Source organism: Rhinolophus sinicus, linkage group LG02, assembly GCF_036562045.2.
Source record: "Rhinolophus sinicus isolate RSC01 linkage group LG02, ASM3656204v1, whole genome shotgun sequence".
Taxonomy (NCBI): domain Eukaryota; kingdom Metazoa; phylum Chordata; class Mammalia; order Chiroptera; family Rhinolophidae; genus Rhinolophus; species Rhinolophus sinicus.
Window position 1 is genome coordinate 103,764,817 of NC_133752.1, and position 19,720 is coordinate 103,784,536.

The window sequence follows — 19,720 nt, forward strand, 5'->3', positions numbered from 1 at the left end:
GCTACTGGATAGCACGCACTTGCCCCTCACCCAGAAGAGCTACATAGCTGTCTGGGTTCTTGGGACAGGACTCTAAAGCTTGACGAGTAAAAACTGTGGTTTAAAATACACATCGGTCCAATCGTTTTATTATTCTGCTGGTGATGCTAACGTATCTGCTAAGACGTCAAAAGCTGGGAAGCCAGGGATACACAGCATCACACCTGTTTTCTCCTTTCTTTTCAGTTCCACAAGGAGAGGTTCAAAATTGACATGCCGCACAGATTTAAAGTCTACAATTACAAAAGCCCAACCTTCTGTGAGCACTGTGGGACCCTGCTGTGGGGCCTGGCCAGGCAAGGACTGAAATGTGACGGTGAGTCTAGTGGGAAATGAGTGTGGCCCCAACAGAAGCCCCAGCCCTGGCAGTGTATTTGCAGCTTTAAAGGAGAGCAGGAGCGGGAGGGAGGGGTGATAGAGCGACAGTTAAAGGATAACCCGATCCCCTCCCCCTGACACTCACCACCACCCCCATCAACACCCTAATCCTTGAAGCCAGGTAAGTGCAAAATCGGTCCATTAAATGATCAAGGCTCCTGGGCAGCTGCTTTCTGTAGTGCCTGTCCCTGGGGAGCAAGGAGAAAGCATTTCTCCTCTGACTGGTCCCTTCCCTCTGCCTGACCTGCTGTCTCCCTGAGCCTGGCCCCTGACTCTGGCACCTCAGCTGTGCCCTGCCTCTGCCGCTCCGCTTTGCACCAGCTGGTGACATTCTTTCTGTAGTCCCATCAAGGAGCAAGCCCGCCTGTCCCCCTGGCTGATGGGAGGGCCTGCACAGAAGAATTCTGTGACTTAAGCTACAGCGTCTGTCCCCAAACAGGCTGCCACCTCGAAATGCCCATGAAGGGGCTGAGCCCGGCTCCCACTCGGACCTTTCCTTACAGCAGGGGCTCGGCCTCTGCAGTCGTCTGCTGGTCAAGTTATTTAGACCGACCCTGAGAAAAAGCAAAAAGGGCTTTCTTGCTCTAAAATTCCTAGTTGCTAAGGCAATAACCTTTAGAAACTGAGATGCTGCTAAGCCAGGATTAGGGGGTAGGAAGGCAGAAATTCCAACAAGAATGACAAAGCACTTCTGCCTGTTGAGTGGGGGTGAGGGTGGGGAGGGGGCCCAGATAACATGTTCACAACGGAGGGTGTCCTGCCGCAGAGAGACCTTTCTATTTTGAATTCTTAAATATAAAAGCCATTTTTCTTGGCAGCCCCCTTTTATTTTATGTCACTGGCTAATCGTCTTATCTCTTAAGTGACAGAAGGCAGCTGACTTAAGGTGAAAGGTCACCTTCAGGGTGGGGGGCCTTCCTCTGTCCCAGTTGAGTCCTGTCCCGTGTCTGGGGAGCCAGCGGGAGTGACACCTTAATGGAGGCAGGAGGGGACAGGTTTTCAAATCATTACTGAAAGCAAAACTCACATGTAGTCAAAAGTCACCTTAGGGATCCCTCCATAGCCCACAAACACTGCGACATGCTTTCCCCTCCACGCCTGTCCAAAGGGCCTGGCATTGTAGGGAATGTATTTACCAGTGAGTAGGCAACAAGCAATTTCAGACGTCCTAATTGTACAAAAGAGACATGAATCATCAAAACCCCTCTGACGGCCTCCTACCCCATGAGCGTCTCACAGTTGAGGGTTCCTGTCCCTGGAACCCCAGGTGCCCCACAGGCGGAGGCCCAGCCTGTCCCAACAGCGTGATTACGCTCTGAGCTTAGAACTTCCGCAAGGATTCTTGGCATTGTTTCACGGCTCACGGGCCTGCTTTGTTCTGCTCTTTTCTAACGTTCTTTCTTCTCCATTCCATTCTCTTCCCCACTCTCCCACATCCTGCATGTCAAGTCGCCCCTCCCTCTTTTCTCTCATCCCCTCTCCTCTTCCCTTTCCTCCCCTCCCTCTCCTCCCTGTGTCATTCCCTACTCTCACTGTTAACACCCCCAAAGTCCAGTTTCCTCACCTCATGCCCTCATCCTTGTCACCTCCCACTCTCTTCCCCACTTTCTTTTTCCCTCATCCTTTGCTGCAACTCTCTTTATCTTGCTCTCCTATAAGCCACCTTCCTAAGTAGGGCTTCCCTTCACCCTGACCTGTCTGCTTTTCTCTCTCCGCTGTAATCCCCATGAAAATAGTCATCAAAAGGGACCACTGGCACTCACAGAGATCCGTGTATCACCTGATAGGTTAGTAACAAAGACTTTGACGTTGTCCAAGTGGGGAGGGGACCTTTCTTCACGACCTCGCGTCAGAGACAAGCTTAGACCTGGCTACAATTTTAAGGAGCCAGTAAAACTCCCCAGCTGCTTGTGCTAAATCCTGGCAGCCTGCTGCCCTAAGCCTTCCACAATGAACCCCCGCTAACGACCCCGGCTTCAGAAGGGCAGCGAGCCTTTACTGTTTTCAAGATCACACTCCGAATCACCGATGCACATGTACTGGGGCAAGTCATAGCTTCATGCTTATTCACGTACAAAATGCTGTTTTATTGTGTTTTGTTATGAACTGCCTGGGGAAGAGTGAGTTAAACTTAGAAGGTGAAGGCTGCTAAAATTTCACCTCAATATTTCAATATATATTCCACTGTAATAAATCATGAAGATGAAAGAGAAGTTGTATCCGATTAGCAACTGTTTGACGCCAATCACTGTGCTAAGTTTTCTGCATGCAAACGGGCTAATAAGCAAATAAGATTCAAACTGCGCGACTGTAGGGCTTCTCGTGCCTAACGCCATTACAGTGCCTACATCCCGATGGGTTTACCTTTACAGAGCTAACATCTGCTAAGCTGGAATTTGGAAATCTTTGTCAGCTTTTTTTTTTCTTTTTTTCACTGTAACAGTGATGTTTCATAAGCAGAGTGTGAATTTACTAAAACTCATGACGTGATGTAATAATCGCCTTTACACAGACACACAGATGCACGCACGCCCCCACCCCGATCCAAGGGGGCTCACACAGTCACAGTGAGTGGAGGAGGGCAGACCTCGATCGTGCTGTTTTCAGGACGAAGGAGTCAGAACACTCCCACAGGATCGTGAGTGTCAGAGCGAGAAGCCTCCACCCATCACTGAGCTCAGCTGGTCCAGCTCTCCCCATAGCGTGAGAAGGAGCTCTCCAGCCACGTTCCCTCCTTCCACCCCCAGCCCTGAGCACACACAGACCACCCCACCATCTCAATTTCAGTTCCGCAGACTGAGGCTGCCCCTGGGCTGCAGCCTGAAGGGGAGAGCCGCTCCTTGCAGCCCACCCGTGTGGGCCAGACGACGCTTGGGCTCTGGTCTGGAGTGGGCATGAAAGAGCTTCAGGTCCAGCATTGCACATCCCCACCAGTGACAGCCAACACAGTCTTTTCCCCTCAGCAAAGGCACAGTCTAAATGCATCCTGACAAGCTGACTGCCCTCCCTGGTTTCATCTCTAGTGGGGATCACGTCCCAGCATCACGCCAGGACCATCTGGTCTACGCATGTAGGTTTTGGGAAGGGGAGGTAGATGAGCGGTGTCATCATGAAAGCACTGCCCTGACTGGTTTGTATTCAGTGTCTCCCTCTGCTGGGAAGATGGCACGGGGATTTGCCAGCTATTCCCTCAACATCATGTACCAGAAACAGATCATGTGCCAAGTCCATGGGAGTTGGTTCTGGTGCTCTGGCTCACGGCGTCACTGTCTTCCTTTCAGCATGTGGCATGAACGTACATCACCGATGCCAAACAAAGGTGGCCAACCTTTGTGGCATCAACCAGAAGCTAATGGCTGAAGCACTGGCAATGATTGAGAGCACTCAACAGGTAGGAAAGGCTTTAGGTGACAAGTTCCCACAATTTCATCTCCACAAGGACCACCCCAGCCCCTCTGCTCTTTGATCTGTAACAACTGAATGGGATGATATGGTGTCTATTTCTGAGCACTTGCCTTTCCCCTCTCACCTTCACACCCAGATCCTCCTTCTGAGATATTTATTTAAAGCATTTGCATTGTACAGATCTTTATAAGATCTTAAATTCTTTGTGGGATGAGCAGGGGCAGACATAAATAAATTCATTAAAATTATGGAGGATTCATCACCATCTCAGTACCTGTACAGTAGGGCTATGTAATAGCCTAGGGAAAACACTTATTTGCTAAAATCATCCCTAGAATGCCCTCAGAACACTGCGTCCAGGCCACCTTTTGCTTTGCCATTTACTAGCATGCCAAATTCGTATATCCACGAACAAACCATCTTTAGGAACCAGTGATGCTATTTGTCTATCCAATGATCTTCTATTCTTATTTGTGACAGAAGTGGACAGCATGGGAGAAACCAGTTAGCCCCCAGGAAAAGTATGAAGGAAGTGAAATACATTCTGCTTGAGCATAAAATACAATAGACAGACTCTCACAGGATATGGGATCCAAAGAGTCTTAAGGAAACGAAGACCTTTGGTTGTCCTATGTCTTTAGAAACCTTAAATGGCTTTTGTCCCCATGGAGAACAGGCTGAGCTGTTGCATCAGTTGTGGGTGGTCTGACTCTTTCTTTGTAATCTAGGCTCGCTGCTTAAGAGATTCTGAACACATCTTCAGAGAAGGTCCCGTTGAAATTGGTCCCCCATGCTCCATAAAAGGTGAAGCAAGTCTGCCCTATGTATCAGCACCGGGGAAACGAGGTAGCTATCCTGGTCCCTGCAGAAACCAATGGCAGTAATTAATCTTGATAACCCCAGTCCTCTGTGTCTACATTCTCATTTACCTAGTCTGAGAGATTATTATTTGCTATTTAGAGGTTATAGACCTAGCTACCAACTAAGAGGCTCCTATTTCTTAGAAGTGAAACCAAAATGCTCCCCAGTAGGAAACCTTATTAAGAGGGTGGGAGGTTTGGGGTTGGGGGAGGAAATGGGATGGGTCCAGAGAAAACCACTGTAAATCTTTCCTTAGAATGTTAGAATGTAACTTCCTATCACTGTTAAACCATTATATAGAAATAAATCCACCATAAAGCTCAGTGATGGGAAGACCATTTTATGCTGCACCCTTGAGACTGTTCTGGGAAGTTTAAGAGTAGAGAGGGGAAGAACAGCAAGGCCCAAAGTCCTTCACATTTAGGACACGATGGAAGCTTACCCAGCCTACTGTTTGAAGGTCACTCATGATAAGTTATGACCACCTGATTCTGGAAACTGAATAATTTCAGAATACATTTTAAAATACTTATTTTCCTTGGATTTAGGGAGATTATGAAGGATAAACCTAGACATTGAAAAATAAATGTCATTACTCCAACCACAAAAAAGGAATGATAATTACGTGATGTGATAGTGGCAATCTTATCACAACACATAAATCTATCAGATCAACGTAGTGTTCACCTTAAATTAACACAAGGTGACAGATATGTCAAATATGTTTCAATAAAAAAAGAAAAATTACAGACAGGAGAGAAGGAAAGAGTCCAAAAAATTTTCCCTATACCTCCTCCGGCATGGGGTGAGGAATAAATCAACTTAAAATGTTTAAAAGAAAGGCTGGGATTAGATTTGAGGAGGGTGTCCAGGCAGAGAAGTAGAATGTGTCTCAGAGACGAGGCAAGGAGGCAGCGGGTTGATTTGAAGACGGTGGCGAATGATGTAATTCGGATCTTGAACAATCTGCCGTCCATTTCCTCTTCCCTCCTCTGGTAAGTCAGAGAAATTGGCACAGCTGTGTGTGTGAGCCACGTGAGCACCTGAGAACCATTCTCCTCACATTTGGTGGAAATCCCTATTCGGCCATGATTTGACATTACGAGAGGTGCTCATTTGTGTTACGCATACAGTCTTCTGCTGACTGGAATGTTTCCCAGCTTGAAATGTTCCCCAGTCCAGCCCCATACGCCAGGCCCACAGGCAGGAGGGGCCCCCCCCACCATACACAGCAGAACCCCTTTTCCGCATTATTGCACTGGAGCCTAGAATGGAAAAGAAAGTGTGTTCTCCAAGCAGTTACAATGACCCTCCATTGTGCCTCATTTCCTTTTAACCACTGGTTGCCCTTTACAGAACCTCAGGGGATCTCCTGGGAGTCTCCCTTGGACGGGATTGAGAAAACGTGCCATCGTCCAGAACCTGAACTGAACACAGAAAGGCCATCTCTACAAATGAAATTAAACATCGAGGATTTTATCTTGCACAAAATGTTGGGGAAAGGCAGTTTTGGCAAGGTATGATACTGCACTGTAGAATTCTATGAACCAGCTTCCAAAAATGGAGGCACCAAGCTCCTGGCCAGGAGGACTAAACTCGGGGGACCAGAGCTGTGGGTGGGTGAGCAGGGAGCATGTTCCTGCACGTTTGGTGAGAGGGTAGAGATGTGGGAGTAAAGAGGGGCCCGGGGACTCCAGCAGGCTCTGCTTCCTGGGAATGTTGTTCCCAAGCCATTTCGCTTCAAAGGTGTCCATGCCACGAGCTTATTAGTTTGGAATCTTTGGCCGCCTGAGAAATGGGAAGGTGCTTCAGCAAGTTGCTATTTCACACAGGTTTTTTTTTTGCTTGGTTGGTGCAGTTTGGGTTGTTGTTTTGCTCCCTTCTAACACCTAGAGTGTTGTTTTACTTCTTACATGATTCTTTTTCTCTATCAAAAATCCTCACCCTTCTATTAGTTTGCTAGGATGACTGCAACAAAATACCACAGACTGGTCAGGCGCCACAACCGAAATTTATTTCTCACAGTCAGGAGGCTGGAAGTCCCAGATGAAGGTGTCGGCAGGGTTGTTTCTTCTGCGGCCTCTCTCCTTGGCTTGTAAATGTCATCTTCCCTGTGTCCTCTTGTCGTCGCCCCTCTGTGTGTCTGTGTCCTCATCCCCTCTTCTCAGAAGGACACCAGTCAGGGCCTACCTCAGTGACCTCATTTTTACTTAATCATCAGTGTAATGACCCTGTCCCCAACTCCACTCACATTCTAAGGTCCTGGGGCTTAGGACCTCAACCTATAAGCTTTTGAGAAGGAACACAATTCAGCCCACAACACGGCTGTAGCTTGCGAGTCCTGGGAAAAGCTCCCTGGAGAAAGTCCCTCCTCTAAATTCTTCCTGCCACACACTCACGTTATGGGCTATCTCTGCCAGTCACAGGGGACAGGGAGAGCAGGGGGAAGAAGAAGACATCATTTAGGAAATTATAATCAATTATCAGTAACGGGAGAATATTCATAAGCCAGTGATTGTCAAGAGGGATGACATGGGAAGTAGGATATCAGGTTATTTTAGCCAGGAAGGACATCTAATGTACTACATTTGTGGATGTGATGCCTTTGAAAATTGTAGCCAGGTACTACTGTCCCATAAATTTGTGCATCGAAAAGCAGCATTGTGCTTGCCACCTGTTCACCAGACTTTGGCTGTAAAACTTACCCAGTTTATTTAATAATAAACAAACTAAAATGCAACTGATTGTTGTCACAGCTGAATGACACTGGGATTTAAACACCGGTGCATCGCCTATGGCAAAACCTATTCTGCCCTGCACATGGTAGCTGATACCCACTAATTCCTTTAGTTCATTTCCACAAGAATATGAACCATGCAAGCCCATTTGGTGTTGATCTGAGTGTAACAGGCAATCTTGCCTCCAGTCTTCATTATAATTGAGCATCAATGAATACGCCAGGATAACCTGTTACCAAAAATTGAAAACACATTACAGAGTAGGAATTACCTTTTCAGCTTCTTACTTTATGGCTGGTTTTGGGATGCTTTATTAAAAGAAGCAATTACCAAAACAGCATTTTAATTGCTAATGCAATGTTTATCTTTCTCTGTTCCGGTGTGCATTTCTACACTTGAACATCCACACCTACAAACCTACAAGGCTTTGTGAGTATCTCAAGGGACAAGTGAGCAAGTGAGAGCTTCAGGTGTCCTCTGCTCTACGTCCCCAGCATCAGCGCCCTGGGTCTCTGCACCGTGGGACCCAACGAGAGAAGGACAAAGCAGCAGAGCACCACGGGAACAGCCATATTTCCTTTCTTCACACACAACACTGACAATCCTCCAATGCCTATTTTTCTTCTTTCTTTTCGCTCTCTATAGGAAGTATGGCTCCCCACCCAAATGGTAGCCTCTATATTCTTGTTCTCTATCTACTTGGAGCCCCAGGAGAACAAACTGCATGTTTTGTGACGCTATTACATTAGCCATTTGCTCACATTCCCATCTAAGCTCTACCCCCTCTATCAAGTCCCGCGACCCAAACGCTGTACATCGGCACTATAGCTTCTGAAACATAGACACATGCATTTCACTACTGGCTCAGCATCACTGACTTCAGTATTCCCAGAAAGTCAATAAAAGATACAAATGGCAAGTGCTCTTAGTGACTGTCATTTAGAGAGCATTTCATAGTTCACAAGCCACCGTCCCATGGTATCCCATGGGATTTTCACAGGGGTCCTGTAAGTCAGAGAACTTGCTGACAGCCCTCACTTTTATACGTTAGGGAACTGAAGCCCAGAGAGGTTACCTACTTTGCCCACATTCCCACAGCTAGTAAATGGCTGTGAAATGAGGCCGAGCTGGAGTTTCCTGCCTCCAAATGCCAGGGTCCTGTCAGTTGTCTGTGGCTGTATCGTTTGCAAAGGCCAAAGTTGTAGAAACTCTCCATCAAGTGCTGTCTGGTGTCCTTTCATGTGAGATTCATGATGTTATGTAGAAAAAGTAAACTCTCAAGTTCAATTTTCCACCCAGTAGCTCCATGAATTTGATAAGGTTAAGTTACTCTTTGAACCTACTTGTTTCATTTTTCCTATCTGCCTTGCAGAGTGTTCTGAGCTGCAAATTAAATAGATAAAAAGACAGCACCTGTATAGTACAAAGCAGAATGTCTGACACATAGTAGGCCCTGAAAATGGGATTAAGGGTCTGTGCCATCAGATAAGCTGGTGTGTGATCTTTAAGTGCGGAAGAGAGCGCTAATCCTTTTTGGCCTTGAAAGACCAGATAAAACTTGGAGTAGGGTTTGATGCTCATTTGCAGTGACGTTTCAAGTACAATCAAATCCTACGCCCCACTGCGAGCTGCCTCTTCCCTCAGTACACATCTGTCTCTGTGGACTTTTACTATGAATTCACTCAGGTCCCTGGGCAGACAGGCCATATATACCTTTTTAAACAGAATTTTTCAGGGACTGAGAATAACCCATCCAATTGCGCAGTAGTTTCGTGAAACGCTTTGAAAGGTACAAGGAGAGTAACAAAGTGTCAGTGACACCCTACACCAGTGAAGCACTCTATTTTGTCTCCGTAAAGGGAACGGAGGGGGTTGGAGAAGGAATCGTCCTTTCTCACTCAACACATCTCCCTCACGATTTAGTCCCTTCTTTAATGAGCATGAATCCAAATTCTAAACTAAAGTAAGTTCTCCCATTCCTCCTAGGTCTTCCTAGCAGAGTTCAAGAAAACCAATCAATTTTTTGCAATAAAAGCCCTAAAGAAAGACGTGGTTTTGATGGACGACGATGTTGAGTGCACGATGGTAGAGAAGAGAGTTCTCTCGTTGGCCTGGGAGCATCCGTTCTTAACGCACATGTTCTGTACATTCCAGACCAAGGTATGGCTTCTGCACAGAAAACCCTTCATCCTCCTCCCCCTAGTAAATCCACCTGTCCAAGCACGGTGCCCTCCCTGGTGCCCTCCCTGGGAGATGTGGGGTAAGGTCTCCATTTTTTTCTTCTTTACCTCTCAGTCACCTTCTAGCCACCCAAACAAGTTTCTTCTCCTCTCCACACCATTGAAACAGTACTCAGAATTTTTCCATGTAGTGGATTGGGAAAGGGCTTGACTTCTGGATTTGTCTGTTTGCTTTTTTAGAATTTGGTTTAACTTACATAACACCTAGGATCCGTGTGGCAGTTTGTGACTTGCTTGACAAAGCCGTCACTTTGTGGGGGTGGAAGGGGAATGTGACACCTGTTCATTCATCTACTTAAAGAGGCAGAAGTTGGGAAACAGATCAAAATGCATGTGCACTGATATTTCCCTTTAGAAGGCCAGGAGACGAGCGGCCGTTACCGGGGGCTGCGAGGCCCCAAGCAGTGAGGTAAGAGGGTGAATCTTGTCAGAAGTCTCTCCTGCTCTGGGACGGTGTCGTCCTGGTCTCTTACATCCTTCAAACAATTTTAATCACTTTTTCTGTTCCCGACTCAAAAGTCATCCAGGATCATTTTAGAAAATTTGGAAAATGCTTATACACTCTAAAAAGATCCTTGCTAATCCCACAACTTGGCTATATTCACTATAAACACTTTAAAGTTTATCCTTCTAGATTTTTCCCCCGAGTAGATTTTTAAAAAATAAAATAGCAACCTATTGTAAATATCAACTGTTCTATAAGCTGCATTTTTAACACACTAGTTACACATTTCCTCACATCTGTGGATATTCTTCTATAACGTGACTTATCTAGTTAGAACATGTATAACGTTTTGTTCTGGTTTAAATAACACTGAAGTGAACATCCTTGCAGGTCAGTCTTTATGCACAAGCATTATGATTTCCTTGTTTCATTTTTCTACTCTCTTTCACCCCGTCTCCATCAGATGTAGCACAGACTAATAAGCAGACCCATGTGGGATCGTGTGGTTAAGATCCAAAGAGCATGAAGAGATTTTTCTCTACTTCAAGCCCTGACGCTAGTGGAAGTGTGAATAACAGAGGGCCGCTAAGCCGCCGGTAGCCACAGTGGGTATTAGTGGGGAAACTGTAGGAATTGGTCAGAAAATATAGAGGGCACCTAGGGGTTTCATCCTCACTTCTCCAGCTCCCAGTGGGTTCTCAACAAATGTGTAATGAAGGAGTGAATGAATAAATACACTTAGCAAAAACGGTGTGAACCAGACCACAAAACAGCAGGTGCTGAGCATACACTGCAATCAAAGCACTGTGGAGGATATGGAAATGTAGAACACACTATTCTCCTGAACTCGAGAATTTCATACCCTAATAAAAGAGACCAGGTGCTACTTCAAACAGTGGTGAGCAATATTACGCTGCAGAATGCAGATGCTAAACACCAGGGCTGAGAAAACTTAGAAACTGGAGTTCTGGAATTGGGATAGGCAGAAAGGGCTTGGGGCAGTAGAGGTGTGGGGGTGCTACAGGAGAGAAAGCACAGAGGAATGAAGGGCCAATGGCTAATGAGCTGCTTATGAGAAAGCAGGCTTATGTTCTGGGGCAGGGAGTACTTTGGAATTTCTGGTTATGAGTTTGATTTTCTATTAGATTTTGTCCTGGATATCATAAACATCTGTTGGTCTGGGATGGTATAGATATGTCACCAAAAGGCAAAGTGAGGGACTCTTCAAGTCTGTCTTCTGAATTTTCTGGGCACCCTGGCATTGTTTACCATATCACTATTCCTCCTGAAACCCTGGGAAGCTTGTATATATGCTATATACACCTTGGACCAGGCTTCTAGGGGCACAATGTAATCAAGCTCCACTTGGCACCTTTTCCCTGCTGGTTTTGTTGTTTTAATATTTGTATATATGATTGTCTTCGTGTCTTGGGGGGAAGGCTATTACGAATCCCACTTTGTAGAACACAGGTATAGTCCCTTCTCTGTTTGTGTGTCAGGGCTCCAGGCAGGACTCCCTTCTTTCCCTACCCAGGAGACACTTGTAAGGTTCCGTGCAGCCATAGTGCTTCACCCAAACAGGGAGTCAGTGCATGGGAAACGTGGCAGTGAGTGTGCACACAGGTGTCAGTAGGACTGGCTCACCACCTAAATTTCAAGGAAGTCAGTCCTTTTAGAAATAAGAAATGGAAAAAGTTTAAAAGCTTGCAGTACACTTTCTGAAGGACCTTGAGTTGCTTTTGAGATGTCCTAATTTATTATTCAGATCTTGCCTGTCAAAGAAAATAACCAATTAAATACCTCAGGTGAGTGTACAAAGCAGCAATTGATATGAACGATGATTTGCTCTGGGAACATTCAGAAATGGCCTTTGTGAGGGGACAGTCAGTCCCCTTTGCATACTAGTGAGGATGTGAGATAAGATAACGGCTATTTACTTTTCTAGGGAATTGTTGTTTTTTGGAGAAAGTTATTCATTTGCTTTCTGCCTCCAAAGAGCTCACCTGTTGAATGCCAGATAATTCGGCAGATTCTGAGGATGGTATTCCCGTGTTATTGATCAGGGTATGTGCGTTAAATCTTTATAGAGGCTTTTGAGTTTCGTGTATGGGGGCCCTATGACCTGTTGAAGTGTGAAAATAAGGAAAAGTCATGTAGGAAGCCACAAAGAGTGACAATAGCTGTGGACTGACCTTCTGAAGTTTAGTCCCAGCTCACTCACCGATCAGCAGGGCTCCGGGGCTGCCTCCTCCCCTCCCTGCACGGGACCAGTACGAGTCACCTGGCACCGTGTGTGATAGCTGTGCCCGGGGTGTAGGTGTGCAAGGCAGTGTCTACGGGATCTGATGCTGCATCTCAATGAAGCACAGGAGGAAATGATCTCTGAAATTCATTTGTTCCCTCCATGCTAGATAAGGTGACTTTGTACTTCATTCCGGCTGTGACACAAGTTACTGGCATCAGAGTCCAGTAGGAATCACCATGATGAGAGGCTGGTGTCTTAGCAGGAGGAGGGAATGACTTGTTCCCTTTCCTTTATTTTGTACTAACATTTCTTTATTGTAATATTTATATTTTGTGTCTCACATGAAAGTCCGTATGTCTTGAATTGCACAGTCCCGCTTCGTATCAAATTCAGCATGTACACCGGCTAACTTTCCCACTACTGGATTTCAAACCCATATATCCAGTACCTATTTTCTAAGAAAGGTGAACTTTGCTAAGACAATTCAACTGGGAGCTGGGAACAGTGTTCAGTCCTACCCTGTGTCTGTGTCCAGCTATTGGCCTCTTACATGTTTAGACCATGTAAGTATCTTAATGACATGACATCTCTGTAGTAACTAAATGCTCACCTTTGGGGAAGAAAACACACTGAGAAAAATAATTTTCCTCTCTTTTTAATTGTGTTAGAGTGGAAAAAAACAAAAAAAACAAAAAGTCAATAACTCAAGTATCCAAAGTTTCTCTGATCTATTTCTGGTAAAACTATGGAAAAATAAGAGGGTTTAGTTCCAAAATGAGTTTGGAAAGGAAAGATGTGTCTCACACTGTGAGAACACCATTTTGTTTTGTTTTTTAAGGGGGCAGTTTTCCTTAGAAACTGAAAGTGCTCTACGGCCTACCTTTATTTGTGTCTTTGAATTCTGAAAGGTCTATTTGTATTCAAGTCTATCTATATTCAAGTAATTTAAGAAGTGTTGCCATTTCACACCTTAAGGTTTTAGGTCATGTTTTAGGTCACATGAGAACACCCCTGAGCTCCTCCTCAGGTTGGGTGGGGTGAGGCGCTGTGGGGTGGCAGGTCTCCACACAGACGCACCCCCCGGCACCACGTCAGGAGTCACGACATGAGTGTTCATTCCCACGGACACCACTGCCCTGGCTTCCACGCTCCCCATCTGAACCAGCTCAACCTTCTCAATCAGTAGTACTTTGATGGAAAAGAAACCTGAGTTTCATTTTCCATTTACAGAACACACAAAGCTTGACTTCCCGACCAACTGCAGCAGAGTCATCCCTCTCTCTGTTTATGGTTTCAGGTTAGGAACTTACGCCTGACACTTCGTGTGACTTTCAACAAATCACTTAACATTTCTTTACTTTGCCCTCTTTTTGCCTCCAAAAAGAAAAACAAATGTGTTTTGTTTTGTTTTGTTTTTAAATTAAACCAAAAAAAAGCACCTGCAGAGGAGCTTGAATCCTTTGTGGAGAAAGTGCCATACTAACTGCAAGATTTTATTATTGTTTGAAATAAAAGAAAAACTCACATGGCAGTTATTTTAAAAGTATGTCATTCTGGTAGTTTCCATGGTTTTGAAGGCAAAAATCCATCTAAGATTGCCAGAAGGGTTTTAATTTCAAGCATTTCATTCAGAAACTGCCTCATCTCAGGAACGCTTTAATCCATAAACCCTCCAGCTGAGTTAGGAGCTCTGGCAATTATCACAATTTTAGCAAAGAAAAGAAAAAGCACACGAACCACACATGCCAAAACACTTATCCATGAACTAAGACAAGAATTAACTTTTTGTGTCATCCTCATTCATAGTGACTGATAAGCCTCTTTTCTTCACAGTCCTCCGGCAGTTTTCTGACACTAAGAATGCTTGGAAAATGTTATTTCAGAAACTGCGTATCACTTTGATGCACAACTCAACTGTGATTCAGCAGATGTTCGATTTACAGTCAATTTAAAGATTTCTGGTAAATTTGTGTGGCACCCTCTCCCCCCCAAAGACATGGGAGATAATCACCGATTAAGGAGCAAACATTCAGGTGTTCGGTGATCACGAGTGCTGCCTGGGGAGTTGGAAGTGTCATGCCCTTTCTGCACACCTGCTTTGTACGCTCACAGCTACTTCCTCTGTTAGTTGTTCTCTCAAAGCCCCCACAGGATTGTCCCCAGCTTCCCACAAGACATGAGCCTCTTACATCTGCTTCCAGAGTATTATAGGAAAGCTTGCTCAAAACTCTCTCCTTCATAATGGCTTTCAAATCCACTAAATCCTACTTAATAACCATTCCCTTTGGCTCCCTCGGGCGTCTCAGCTTACAAGACCCAGAAAGGTGGTTTTGTTCCTGGCCTTTTCTGGGACTGCCTTCAGAGGCACTTACTCTGTTTCTCCATGTAAGCAATACATTCCTTGATTATCAAGAAGCACGGTTTGTTCTTTTCCTTTGCTTCATTTTCCCACAGAATGCTAGATAATGTTCTGGGGTGTGGGAGTAGAAGAAAAAGAAATCATCCTATAGTAATTACCTTGGCTGACTGTAACACATCTGCCAGAATCCTCAGGTGCCAGAGGGGCTAGTCCTGGACAACCTCAGACGAGGGGACGTCCACCTTCAGCATAGCCGCTTCCAGCTCTCATGCCCTTCAATCCTGATTTGTCGTTCACCCCGAGTTCCCAGCCTGTTGTGCCCACTACAGCTGCCCGACTCTCTGCGTTGGTCCCACATCATTCTTACCTCTTCATCTCTCCTCATTAAAGCTTCCATCACCACAATGCCCTTTTCTCAGCTAGCAGTGTTAGAGGAAACATGATAAGCAGCACGTGCTCTGAGCAGTAACTCCCGCTAAACTAGGGCACTTGGAGCTGCGGTTCCATATTAAACCCAAACCACACAGCACCTGAGGGGTGACGGCACATCCCCTGAGGAAGGGACAGATGTGGGACTCGGCAAACAGGCAGTGGTGGAAATCATGGGAAGACCTGAGAGTTGGGATAAACCCACTGAAGAGGCTCAGGCACCAAACCAAAGAAAGCCCCTTCTTCAGAAGCAGGAGGAGGAAGAGTGGGGAAAGCGACAGAAAGATCCCTCAGGGAGGTAAGGGGAAGACCAGCAGAGTCAAGCCAGTGGAGAGGAAAGAATTTCAAGAAAGTGAGGACTGACCGTGTATTCAGAGTGGCAAAGAAGCCAACTGTTGACTTCGTTTAAGAGGAGCAGACAGAAGCATCTTAGCAGGAGGATGACAGCATATGTCAGGTTGACAGAGACATAGGAGTGAGAGGCAGGCAGGTGGAGGTGGTGGTCATACAGAAATCTTTCAGAAAGTATGTTTCAGAAGATAGAAGCCTGCTATGATCAACAGGGTTTAAAGGCTGAAAATAATGAAAACTGCTTGAGACAGAGAAAGAAACCAGACAATAGGGAGGAGTTTGTGGTGGAAGATTCTGGAAGGAAAGGGGTTAGGAGGGTTCTTACTTCTGAGAAATGAAGTAAAAGGAGGAAGCAGGAGAGAGCGACTCGGTTAGCAGGAGAGGAAATTTGAGGGTGCTCACAGTGAATGCAATCACCCCAACAAAGTAGGACATTGCCTCAGGCTAGAAATGAGAGCAACAGGAACAGGACTGAGACCCTGGAGACACAGAAAAGACTGGAAATGTCAGTAGCAGGGGCACCAAGAAAGATACAGTAAGAGACAGAAGAAATTTTGAGGTACTATCTAAGGACCAACGTTTAAAAGGGAAAGCGTCTGTTGGGAATTTCCCAGGGATGGAAAATAATGAAAATTGGCAAGGTGAGATTAGCCTTCAAGACAAAGAAATAGAACTTACTGTGTGACTTCTACAACCATTCCATCATCTGTGTTTATCCAGAATGGGAATGAACTCTTAAATCCTAAGTGCTTAATAGGTTAAAAAAAATAAGCAATAGTTCTCTAGGAAACACTATGAAAAAAAAACTGTTTCTAGAAGAGCACTTACAAATATTTTAAGTGGACACTGTCAATGAAAATAAATTAAAACATGTTTCTAGAAGTCATCATTTCAAGAGAGATTTTAAATAGAACCTACAACGCTACCTCTTTTGTGTAAATTTCTGCCTTTATGGGGCAAATAAACATTATGAGAATTTAGCAGAACTTTATTAGTCTCCATATTCTTGTCATTATTTTATTGATATTTGTATAAATTCCATATGAAGAAGACTCTAAAGAATGTTTTTCTTCTAGTCATATACATTAGCATTATTTTGAATGTACTGGCTGGTCTATGTCTACAAGTTTTTTTAATAAACAGACTTTATTCTTTAGAGCAGATTTAGGTTTATAGAAAACTTGAGTGGAAAGTACAGAGAGTTCTCACATATCCCCTCCTCCCGCCTAACCCGCATAGCTTCCCCTATTTTTAACATCTTGCTTTAGGGTGGTACATTTGTTATAACTGCTAAGTCCATATTGATGCATTATTATTCACTCAAGTTTACATTACGGTTCACTTTTTATATTGAACATTCTACATGCTTTGACAAATGTATGACATGCATCCACCATTATAGTGTCACACACAATTGTTTCAATGCCTGAAAATCGCAGGTGGGAAGGGAGCTGTTTTATTCTGAGGACTCTATTTGTTTTTTAAACTTTTATTTATTTAAGTGTGTTTTTCCAGGACCCATCAGCTCCAAGTCAAGTAGTTGTTTCAATCTAGTTGTGGAGGGCACAGCTCACAGTGGCCCATGTGGGGTTCGAACCGGCAACCTTGTCGTTAAGAGCACCGTGCTCTAACCAACTGAGTTAATCAGCCGCCCCTGACCACTGATCTTTTTATACTATCTCCATAGTTTTGCTTTTCCAGAATGTCATATACTTAGAACCACACAGTCTTTTCAGATTGGCTTCTTTCACTTAGTAATATGCATGTAAGTTTCCTTCATATCTTTTTATGGCTTTTAATAGCTCATTTCTTTTTATTGCCAAGTAATATGCCATTGTCTGGATGGACCACAGTTTGTTTATACATTCACCTACTGGGGTACATCTTGGTTGCTGATAGCTACTAATTTGATTAGTTGTACTCATTTCTTTTTCTTATGACAGACTCAACAGACAAAGAATTTTTTCAATGTAAGAAGGAGGCAGATCCCCTTATTTTGACACCAAAGGAACTGAGATCCAAACATCAGCCCAGCCGATCACAGTCTAGTGCTCTTCTCTAGATAACACTCTCAACCCAAAATTGTTAATAACCTTGAAATTTCAAGGTACTTAAACCTCAAATCCAACTCATGGCTCAGTTAACTGGAGAATTAGCCACTGCATGTCCTAAATTTAGACCCAAGCAAGAGGGGCTCTCCCCACCCTCTCACTTGAGAAGCCTCCTTCTGTCCTTCCTCCAGCCACTTCTCCCCACAGAGCAAGGAGTCATGCCCCTCTCTGTCCCCATCCCTGTTCCTAAGCCATGCTCCAGAACCCCAGAATTCCAGACCCAAATAGCTCAATGCATGTGTGAACATCTTCCTAGATTCTGCTGTGGGAAGTGGGAGCGGGCAGGAATTCTTTCCCCTTGAGGCCACTTAACTGGGGCGAGACCTGGGGGAGTTCTAAACTCGTCACTGGCTGTCTTGGTCATGATTGACATATATTTCATAGAAATATACTAGGATATACATACTTAGTTTCATGGCTGATGAGCTTGATTTATAACATTTAAAATTTTAGACACATGGTATGGGGCACCTGTTTGTATTCTTGCTCCAGACTTTGTAAATGGTGGGGCCCTCCATGCTCTGACCATAATACAACTACATGCTTTCCTTTCCTGTGTGACAGAGTAACAACAATGCATGTGACAAAGTTCAACATGGACTAAGGAGTCCTTACTATGTGCCACGTACAGGGCTACATACTGTATGTGCATTATTTCATTTAATTTTAGATATGGATTGGCTCCCCATTGTTCCTCAGGGTGCACTTTCCAGAACTTTCCATTGGCTGTAACAGGATACGTTCCAAAGTAGAGCTGAATTCTATTCTCTGATTTCAATATTATACCATAATCTTGGATGCTACAACATTTATTACATATGCTTAACATATGATATTCTTAAAGGGGTACCAGTAATGAATATTTTGCTTCTAATTTTATTTCTTCTTCAGACATTGCAAATCTTCTCATATAAAATTCATCACATTAATTTACTAGCCTTTAAAGGAAAAAAATAGTAGGAAAAAATGACTACAACTATTCTTTTCCTTCTTTTCCCACTTTATTTTTTTCTGGAGAGGGAGTCTATATTCCTGACCTCAATTGCATGACATTTGCCAAGTTCTCTGTGTATTTTCAAAATTAATTGTTATTGGTTTGATAAAATTATTATTAGCTAATTTCTTTAATTGTATAAACTTGTCCTGTATTCAACAAATACAGGCACATTTGGCAACCATTAGCTATACTGAATAGTCATCGTTACTAAATAATTTTCTGAGCTCCTTATTTTCATTCTCTTATTAAAAAGGAATGTAATCGTTCTAAGGAGAAAGCAGTGTAGAAGTTAGATCATATCAAAATAACTTCTGAGTCCATCTTTACATTTCCCCTTTACTAATTCTAGAATATCCATTCAAAAAATGTTCTTTTAAAGAACTATCTCACATTATAAATATTGATATATTTTGACAGCCCTAGGACTTTTAACTTCTTTAAATGATATTTGTGTGTGCAGACACAGTCCTGTGAGAAATCTATCACTTTAATCTTGCATTTAGTCATATTTCTTTTATATTGTGAACATAGATTTTTATTTTAATGATGCTTCCTTTTTTAAATCTTTCTGATATTTCTATTCTTCTTTGAAAGAATTATTCTATTTGCATTATTTTGATGAAATGTGATTTTAAAAGTATGTGATCAGATGACTCTACTACCCGGTGCCTTGGATATACTTTATTTATGTTTAAAAACCTGCCAGTTTCAATTTAAGTGACCTGAGAAAGATGGCATCTGACTTGCCATCCAACACTGAATGTAAATTTCCAGGCCAACACTACAAATAGGAGTACCATGTTTCCCCGAAAATAAGACCTAGCCGGACCATCAGCTCTAATGCATCTTTTGGAGCAAAAATTAATATAAGACCCAGTCTTATAAAGACCGGTATAGTATAGTATAGTATAGTATAGTATAGTATAGTATAGTATAGTATAGTATAGTATAGTATAATATAATATAATATAATATAATATAATATAATATAATATAATATAATATGGGGTGACTAACAATGAAATTGACTAGAGTACAAGGCCCTAACTATTCCTTGTACTTTGGGGAATCTGCTCTTCACAGCCTAAATCTGAACAAGAATAATCAACTCCCTTGGCAAAT

At 43.7% G+C, this 19,720-nt stretch overlaps 1 protein-coding gene across 4 annotated transcripts in view; it reads left to right on the plus strand.

Annotated features, from left to right (window-relative positions):
- The window catches only part of PRKCQ (protein kinase C theta), a 111,843-nt gene that overhangs the window by 65,636 nt on the left and 26,487 nt on the right, over positions 1-19,720 (plus strand). For 2 of the 4 annotated variants that reach the window (XM_019738249.2, XM_019738248.2), the window contains exons 8-12: positions 226-355; positions 3,699-3,808; positions 4,551-4,668; positions 6,040-6,200; positions 9,408-9,581. In XM_019738249.2, the coding sequence (XP_019593808.1) occupies positions 226-355; positions 3,699-3,808; positions 4,551-4,668; positions 6,040-6,200; positions 9,408-9,581 (693 nt within the window). The remainder of the gene's footprint in view (positions 1-225; positions 356-3,698; positions 3,809-4,550; positions 4,669-6,039; positions 6,201-9,407; positions 9,582-19,720) is intronic. The other 2 variants (XM_074325017.1, XM_074325016.1) reach the window with 1 other exon arrangement.